This window comes from Notothenia rossii (genome assembly GCF_949606895.1).
Source record: "Notothenia rossii genome assembly, contig: scaffold_132, whole genome shotgun sequence".
Taxonomy (NCBI): domain Eukaryota; kingdom Metazoa; phylum Chordata; class Actinopteri; order Perciformes; family Nototheniidae; genus Notothenia; species Notothenia rossii.
In genome coordinates, this window is record NW_027640307.1 from 61,258 (window position 1) to 71,257 (window position 10,000).

At 46.8% G+C, this 10,000-nt stretch overlaps 1 protein-coding gene across 1 annotated transcript in view; it reads right to left on the reverse strand.

The window, feature by feature from the left end:
* Window positions 1-3,121: 3,121 nt before the first annotated feature.
* Window positions 3,122-10,000, reverse strand: part of sra1 (steroid receptor RNA activator 1) — a 7,962-nt gene continuing 1,083 nt past the window's right edge. Inside the window, exons 2-6 of the mRNA XM_079694960.1 lie at window positions 4,954-5,049; window positions 4,390-4,566; window positions 4,162-4,316; window positions 3,953-4,061; window positions 3,122-3,806 (exon numbers count right to left, since the gene is read on the reverse strand). Coding sequence (XP_079551086.1) covers window positions 3,571-3,806; window positions 3,953-4,061; window positions 4,162-4,316; window positions 4,390-4,566; window positions 4,954-5,049 — 773 coding nt within the window. The 3' untranslated portion in view covers window positions 3,122-3,570. The remainder of the gene's footprint in view (window positions 3,807-3,952; window positions 4,062-4,161; window positions 4,317-4,389; window positions 4,567-4,953; window positions 5,050-10,000) is intronic.

The following is a 10,000-nucleotide window of genomic DNA, read 5'->3' on the forward strand; positions in this document are numbered from 1 at the left end:
ATATATCTACTGTAGTACTACTTGTTTTCCATGTAATCAGCAGTGATGAGACCCTCTCTCTCTCTCTCTCTCTCTCTCACCTTTTGTTTCAAGCAGAGCCAGCTTGTAAGATATGGGGGCTCGATCCAAGAACAGGTGATATGTGTTGATTATACTTGATTTGTTTGCCTTGGTTGTTAGACAGTTTGTTCCTGGTGTGGGGCATTAAGGAGGAGCTTTGGAACTACCTTTCCTGATAGGCATAAGCGACATCTCCTTCAGGGGAGCTTGTTGGTTTGTTGTTTTTGTGCAGAAACATGATTCAACATTTTTTGTAATGGGAACACGTCCGTGGCTGTCTTGGTGAGTAACGCTGGGGCTTTACCGGGTCATTGGGTAAGTGTTTAAAACACCTGTCGTGGCATGCAGGAAGACTAGGGTGAGACAAGATAGTTAGTATTGGGTAGGTAGTTGGCTAGTGGAGAGGTGTCTGTGCACCAGGTTCAAGGGAGTTCGCATAATCATGGCTACATTGGTGGATTCTGTTAAGTGTCCCAGTGTGGAACTGCTGGGACAATGTACCAAAGACCAACTATTACAAATTGCGGAGCATTTTGAAGTAGACGTTCCAAAGCAGGGTCGTAAAGACACCATAGTGACTATGTTACAGGCCCAGTTGGTACTGCTAGAAGTTCTGCCAGCAGTGGCTGTCGAATTGGCTGAGAAGGCAGCCATAAGTCCAGAGCGGCAGAGAAGTGCAGGTTTTTCTTTGTCTGACTTTGGTGAAATTACATTTGAACAGAGAAACGAAATAATGATATCCTATTGCAAAGACTAGAGCACTTAGTTGGCATACAGGGAACCGCTTTAGGCTGGTTTAGGTCCTATCTATCTGAACGCTCTCAGTTTGTACGTGTCAACGATGAATCTTCCACGCAAACCAATGTTAGCCCTGGAGTGCCACAGGGCTCAGTGCTCGGACCTATTTTGTTCACATTATATATGCTTCCGTTAGGCAATATTATAAGGAATCATTCTGTACATTCCCATTGTTATGCGGATGATACTCAACTATATTTATCCATCAAGCCTGATGAAATTAATCATCTAAATAAAATGCAATACTGCCTCAAGGACTTCAAAACGTGGATGAGCTTAAAGGGGACCTATCAGGCAAAATGCACTTTTGTACGTCTTGTATTCATACAGCCATTGCCGCTCGAAAGCGCTGGAGACGCTGTAGTACACATGCCAGGCCTGTAAGTGGCACTGTAGTCTGCCACAAAAGCAGCGAAGAAGACTTTCCGTGCATGGTTGCCATGGTTGCCCTTCTGTTTATTCTCCGCTGTGGCTCTTTGTCTCCCTCCCTCTCAGCTGCAGCTCACAGAATCAGCCCCCTGCAAAAACAGCGCTGGAAAGAGCATATAGAGCGAAATGAGGCGTGGCTAAAATGCAGGATCTTTTTGGTGTTTAGAAAAAAACCCGATATTGATAAAGTTTATAAAGGAATGTTCACATGTAGCATGATAGGTCCCCTTTAAACTTTTTGATGTTAAACACGACCAAAACTGAAGTTATTATACTCTACGAAACAAATGATCTAGATTATTAGAGACCAGACCCAGGTTTATTAGAGACCAGAACCAGGTTTATTAGAGACCAGAACCAGGTTTATCATAGAGTCCAGAACCAGGTTTATCATAGAGTCCAGAACCAGGTTTATTAGAGACCAGAACCAGGTTTATTAGAGACCAGAACCAGGTTTATCATAGAGTCCAGAACCAGGTTTATCATAGAGTCCAGAACCAGGTTTATTAGAGACCAGAACCAGGTTTATTAGATACCAGAACCAGGTTTATCATAGAGTCCAGAACCAGGTTTATTAGAGACCAGAACCAGGTTTATTAGAGACCAGAACCAGGTTTATCATGGAGTCCAGAACCAGGTTTATCATAGAGTCCAGAACCAGGTTTATTAGAGTCCAGAACCAGGTTTATTAGAGACCAGAACCAGGTTTATCATAGAGTCCAGAACCAGGTTTATTAGAGACCAGAACCAGGTTTATCATAGAGTCCAGAACCAGGTTTATCATAGAGTCCAGAACCAGGTTTATTAGAGACCAGAACCAGGTTTATCATAGAGTCCAGAACCAGGTTTATTAGAGACCAGAACCAGGTTTATCATAGAGTCCAGAACCAGGTTTATTAGAGACCAGAACCAGGTTTATCAGAGTCCAGAACCAGGTTTATTAGAGACCAGAACCAGGTTTATTAGAGACCAGAACCAGGTTTATCACAGAGTCCAGAACCAGGTTTATCACAGAGTCCAGAACCAGGTTTATCACAGAGACCAGAACCAGGTTTATTAGAGACCAGAACCAGGTTTATTACAGAGTCCATTACCAGGTTTATCACAGAGACCAGAACTAGGTTTATTATAGAGATCAGAACCAGGTTTATTGGAGACCAGAACCAGGTTGATCACAGAGTCCAGAACCACGTTTATCACAGAGACCAGAACCAGATTTATTACAGAGTCCATTACCAGGTTTATCACAGAGTCCAGAACCAGGTTTATCACAGAGACCAGAACCAGGTTTATCACAGAGACCAGAACCAGGTTTATCACAGAGTCCAGAACCAGGTTTATCACAGAGACCAGAACCAGGTTTATCACAGAGTCCAGAACCAGGTTTATCACAGAGACCAGAACCAGGTTTATTAGAGCCCGGAACCAGGTTTATTAGAGACCAGAACCAGGTTTATTAGAGAGACCAGAACCAGGTTTATCGCAGAGACAGGAACCAGGTTTATCAGTTAGTCCAGAACCCAGTTTATTAGAGAGACCAGAACCAGGTTCATTATAGAGACCAGAATCAGGTTTATTAGAGAGACCAGAACCAGGTTTATCACAGAGTCCAGAACCAGGTTTATTACAGAGTCCATTACCAGGTTTATCACAGAGACCAGAACTAGGTTTATTATAGAGATCAGAACCAGGTTTATTAAAGAGTCCATTACCAGGTTTATTGGAGACCAGAACCAGGTTTATCACAGAGTCCAGAACCAGGTTTATCACAGAGACCAGAACCAGGTTTATTACAGAGTCCATTACCAGGTTTATCACAGAGACCAGAACTAGGTTTATTATAGAGATCAGAACCAGGTTTATTGGAGACCAGAACCAGGTTTATCACAGAGTCCAGAACCACGTTTATCACAGAGACCAGAACCAGGTTTATCACAGAGACCAGAACCAGGTTTATCACAGAAATCAGAACCAGGTTTATTAGAGCCCGGAACCAGGTTTATTAGAGACCAGAACCAGGTTAATTAGAGAGACCAGAACCAGGTTTATCGCAGAGACAGGAACCAGGTTTATCAGTGAGTCCAGAACCCAGTTTATTAGAGAGACCAGAACCAGGTTCATTATAGAGACCAGAATCAGGTTTATTAGAGAGACCAGAACCAGGTTTATCGCAGAGACCAGAACCAGGTTTTTCAGAGAGACCAGAACCAGGTTTATCGCAGAGACCAGAGAAGAACAGGATCAGAAAACAGTTACTGCTGAGGATCAGGTCCAGGATCAAGATCAGGATTCTGGTTCTGAAGGGTTCTGTACTGGTTCTGGTTCTTTGGGGTTCTCCAGGGGTTCTTTGAGGTTCTCCAGGGGTTCTTTGAGGTTTTCCAGGAGTTCTGGACTCAGTTTCCGGGTCTCAGCGATGAGGCGCTTCACGCCGACGATCCATTGGCTGACCTCAGTCACATGATCCACCATCAGAGACAGGTGACGTTCATCAGCAGAATCCCACTGACCCATCTGCAGATCTGAGAGAGAGAGACAGGTGAGAGTTAGACAGGTGAGAGACAGGTGAGAGTGAGAGGTGAGAGGGAGACAGGTGAGCGGGAGACAGGTGAGAGAAAGGTTTGAGACAGACAGGTGAGAGAGAGACGGGTGAGAGAGAAACAGGTACCCAGAGTCAGGCTCTCCATGCGTCTCCTCACTGGGAGGCTGAGCCGCCCTCCCCTCCAGCTGACCTCCAGGAGGCGGAGCCTCTTCGCCACGTCACTGCACACCTGATCCTGGAGAGGTCACACAGAGGTCAGAGGTCACACAGAGGTCTATATATTATATGTATATATACTTCTAATATATATATTTAATGACAGAGCTGGTCCTCACGCTGGCGTTGTGTCGGCAGGCGCTCAGCGCTCGGTTCAGGACGGACATCACTCGCTCTGCATCAGGCTCACTCTCTGATTGGCTGCTGTCCGCCTCTCTCTGGCCTCTCATTGGTCCCGGAGGGGGCGTGGCCAAACAGCTGGCAGGAGGGCGGGCTGTGAATGAGGGGAGGAGTCTGCTGTCAATCACGCTGATGAGACGAAACATGCTTCTCCTCCTGCTGCTTACCTGGGTGCAGAGGGGGCGGGGCCACAACACCTGGAGGCGGAGCCAGAGGGTTGGTGGAGGGAGGGGGCGGGGCCACAGCACCTGGAGGTGGAGCCAGAGGGTTGGTGGAGGGAGGGGGCGGGGCCACAGTGCCTGGAGGCAGAGCCATAGGGTTGGTGGAGGCAGGGGGCGGGGCACCTGAAGACCAATCAGGGTCGAAGAGTTAGAGTTGATACTGTTCTGTAAACATTCATACACTGCTGCATTTAAGCTAGGCTAAGCTAGGCTAAGGGAAGCTAGGCTAAGCAGATAGAGTTCCCACCCACCTCCCGCCTGAAACGCCTCCATCAGACTTCTTTCATTACTTCCTCAACATAGTGACATTATTACAGAACTTTCATGCTGCAACACATTGTACGTGATAGGCTAAAGGGCGGGACACCTCTAAACTGTTGACCAATCCCAACAGAGCCGGCCAGCTAACCAATCAGAGCAACTCTGGTTTCAGACAGAGGGGGAGCAGCAACACTGAAGCAGGTACAGCTTAAAAGAAGGTTTGTTTACGTTAGTTCAGGTGTTGTTTACCTGCTCTCCGGGTCAGGAGGCTCCTCTGAGGCCCACGGGCCTTCTGGAGGCCGTAGGAGAACTGGGGGGGGTCGTTCCAGCCCCTCTCCTGGTTACCTGGGCAACGAGAGAGACAGGTGAGTGTCAGAGAGACAGGTGCGGAAGTACGAACACATCACACCCATCCTCAAATCACTGCACTGGCTCCCGGTCTCACTCAGGATTGACTAAAAAATCACCCTCTTCACTCATCAGTGCATATATGGAGATGCTCCCTCCTACATCAAGTTATTGCTCACCCCACAAACCTCCACGAGGAACCTACGTTCAGTAAAGGCAAACCTCCTCATCCCACCAAGGACAAAACTGAAGACCATGGGAGACCGAGCCTTCTGCTCCGCTGCTCCGAGAGGAATGCCCTCCCAAACCAGCTGAGGACACCACAGACTGTAGATGCATCAAAAAAGGCCTAAAAACGCATCTTTTTAGAATAGCCTTTAACTAGATTTTGAAAACCCCCCCATTATGCCATGCCGGCATGAATGTCACAGCTATTATGTTGTTTTAATTGTTTTTAAATAGTTTTTCTTGTTTTGTTTCACCCTTTTTAATTTTGAAGCACTTTTGAGTTTTTTTATAAAATATATTATTATTATTACAGGTGAGTTTCAGAGAGACAGACAGGTGACGACAACACGAGAGACTCACGACAACACGAGAGACTCACGACACGAGTGACTCACGACAACACGAGAGACTCACGACGACACGAGAGACTCAAGACGACACGAGTGACTCACGACGACACGAGTGACTCACGACGACACGAGTGACTCACGACGACACGAGTGACTCACGACGACACGAGTGACTCACGACAACACGAGTGACTCACGACGTCACAAGAGACTCACGACAACACGAGAGACTCACGACGACACGAGTGACTCACGACAACACGAGTGACTCACGACAACACGAGAGACTCACGACGTCACGAGAGACTCACGACGTCACGAGAGACTCACGACAACACGAGTGACTCACGACGACACAAGAGACTCACGACAACACGAGTGACTCACGACAACACGAGAGACTCACGACAACACGAGAGACTCACGACAACACGAGAGACTCACGACAACACGAGTGACTCACGACAACACGAGAGACTCACGACAACACGAGAGACTCACGACAACACGAGAGACTCACGACGACACGAGTGACTCACGACAACACGAGTGACTCACGAGTGACTCACGACACGAGTGACTCACGAGTGACTCACGACAACACGAGAGACTCACGACAACACGAGTGACTCACGACACGAGCGACTCACGACGACACGATTGACTCACGACGACACGATTGACTCACGACAACACGAGTGACTCACGAGTGACTCACGACACGAGTGACTCATGAGTGACTCACGACACGAGTGACTCACGAGTGACTCACGACAACACGAGAGACTCACGACAACACGAGTGACTCACGACGACACGATTGACTCACGACAACACGAGAGACTCACGACGACACGATTGACTCACGACGACACGAGAGACTCACGAGACGAGTGACTCACGACAACACGATTGACTCACGACAACACGAGTGACTCACGACAACACGAGTGACTCACGACAACACGAGTGACTCACGACAACACGAGTGACTCACGACAACACGAGTGACTCACGACGACACGAGAGACTCACGACGACACGAGAGACTCACGACGACACGAGTGAGTCACGAGAACACGAGTGAGTCACGAGAACACGAGTGAGTCACGACAACACGATTGACTCACGACGACACGAGTGACTCACGACGACACGAGTGACTCAAGACGACACGAGAGACTCACGACGACACGAGTGACTCACGACGACACGAGTGACTCACGACGACACGAGAGACTCACGACGACACGAGTGACTCACGACGACACGAGAGACTCACGACAACACGAGAGACTCACGACAACAAGAGTGACTCACGACAATGTCTTAATGTCTTTCATTTTTTGTAAAGCACTTTGAATTGCCTTGTGTTGAAAGGAGCTATATAAATAAATGTGCCTTGCCTTGCATATAAGATAAGATAGAGCTTTATTGTCTCCCTTAGGAGAAATGTGTCTTGGGCATCGAGATAATAAACATAAAACATTCAGGTCAATCAGTCTTAGATACAGAACAGAGATCACATATCACATGGCAGAGAAACAAACAAGAAACATACAGGTACAGAACTTTCCCTATTGCACCTATGCATAGTGTCCGTCAGATTGCACATACCTTCTCGATTGCACAAACTACACTGTAAACATTGCACCTCCCAACAACTCCTAAAACAGCATAATCACAATTGTTTCTCACTGTTCAGCCGCTTGACAGCGGAACAAAGGAAAACTTAGCGGTTCAATTTACAGTTTGGTAATCTATACCTTCTGATTTTACGGCCTTGCTTTCTCACCATCTCCTCAAATATCTCCTGAAGAGAGGATGGTGGAGGCATGCCCTTTATTATTCCATGTTTTAAACGGCATCATGTGAGTAGCGCTGACAGAGGTTACCCCCCCGCCGGTGACATTTCACGCGTCGACATTGCATTTTACATGTCCCACATTGTCCCACACAAACATACTCTGTCCCACGTTGGGTTTTTGGCACCTGGTCGCCCTAGTGTGTGTGCGCTCTATAGTCCACATCGGACAGCACCTCAGCACCCCCACTCAAAATACCTTCCCGCGCCTCTGTCCACCCCCCAATTAAAACATGTTCATACAATACTAAATAGATTTACATGACATGTCACTTGTTAGACGCTTCTATCCAAAGCGACTTCCATACTCAATACTGTGGACAATCCCCACAGGAGCACTTTGGGGTGAAGTGTCTCAGGGACACAACGACATGCTGACTGCAGTGGGGTTTGAACCCAGGGGCGGACTGGCCATCGGGACGTTCGGGACGAATCCCGATGGGCCGGTACTGAAGTGGGCCGGTCGGACGATGTGGGCCGGCCGGTAACCGGCAGGGCTCGACATTATAAATGGCCCGCTGGCCCGGAAGCACTATTTAGACACCCCGGGCCAGTATAACGTACTTTCCACTTGCCCGCTCGGGCCACTAAAAATATTTCTTTAAAAAAATGTGTTTGTTTATCACAACAACAAAAAATTGTTTAGTTTATCACAACATAGCGTTCCGTGAGTCGGTTGCAGGTCGGTTGTCGTTGTTGGTTGAAAAGCAAACAGCTGTTTGCTGCGGAGCGCAGCGCGAGCAGGCTCCCGTGAGCGCGCTTCTTCACGACAGACTATCGCGACCATACTTGTCAACCCTCCCGATTTTTGCGGGAGACTCCCAATTTCATTGCCCTCTCCCGGTTTCCTCCCGGGGTCATATTTCTCCCGCATTTCTCCCGATTTCTGACAAAATCAGATTTACTCAGGACTGTTTCCACTCGGACTTTAATACAGCTACACCATTGTTTGGTTTCCATGGTAACACGTCTCTTTAGTAGCGCGCGCAACTCAAAGTCTGAGAGGGTGAAGCAGATAGTCACAGAAAACAGAACAAGAATCGACAACTGCTCTACTCTCTGCTCACTCCTTTCCTGTAATACAGGTCCAGCCCACACATCTGCTCCATCAAGGACGGTGCTACAGGCTGCACTTACAACTACAGTAAGCATGTTAATGTTAATCTAACAGCTCCGGCGATCCACTAGCATCCCCCCCCCAATTTTGCATTTAGAAATGCTCCCGATTTCTGAGGTCTAAAGGTTGGCAAGTATGATCGCGACATGTGGAGATTATCCGGCTGAACAAAACGTGCATTTATCAAACAGGTTTGTTTTCCACAGACCTTATTTCCAGCTATTTTCCAAAACCCTGTGGAGAAATCCCATTGCTCTTTGTGGAGGGAACCAGCAGCTTACTTCCTGGTTTTAGGACGCATCACTGCACCTCTCAATATGATGCCCATATAAACAAGGTCTTCTGTCGGCTCTGTACATCAATGCCCTCTGCTGACAGGAAGTGAAGAGTAGAACATATAAAGGTATTGGCTCTAGGGAAATGTCCCAGCAGGAGAATGAAGGTTCTAATCTATTACATAGCCATTACCTTTCTAACTCCTGATGACAGGAAGGCAGAAAGCGCATTATAATAATAATAATACTCATAATAATAGCAGACATTTTTTAACAATGACCAAAATATCATTATTTTAATAAACCAAATATGAACAATTGAGGAAAATGAGGAAGAACTGATGATTCAAATGTTGTAGTACAAGTAGTAATGTAGTTAGTGCATAAATTACTATGGCAACAAATGTGTTCATTTTCTTCATTATTAGTCGATTTGTTTTGGACGAATGCTCCGGACCGGTGATAATACAATGCCACCGGCACGGAGTTACCCTTAATGTCTACCCCTGCGGTAAGTCACGAGCACCGCGGTGGGCCGGCGGTACCGAAGTGGGCCGGTAGAGAGTCCCGGGCTGATTTGTAGTCCCAGTCCGCCCCTGTTTGAACCTGTGACCCCCTGATCCCATCACCAACGCACTATCCACTGCACCACACGCCCCAAATACATTTGAAGCCTTTTTATATAAGCTGTCCACCATGTCAATACGTTTCTCTGTTTGTAGGGTATTGGTCTTTTGTAGAGGGCAGCACTTTCATGATCAATCATTATAAAACATATCATATATATTATTCTGAAATGGACCAATCTGCACAACGACTACTTTTACTGTCTTTCACTATATTTTGATGAGAATACTTTTCTACTTTTAATTGAGGAACATTTTGAATGCAGGACTTTTACTGTAACAGAGTATTCCTACACTCTGGTACTTCTACTTTTACTCAAGTACAAGATCTGAGTACTTCTACTTTTACTCAAGAACAAGATCTGAGTACTTCTACTTTTACTCAAGTACAAGATCTGAGTACTTCTACTTTTACTCAAGTACAAGATCTGAGTACTTCTACTTTTACTCAAGTAGGGAAGCGCTTCAGATCGGTTGAACCACAACGC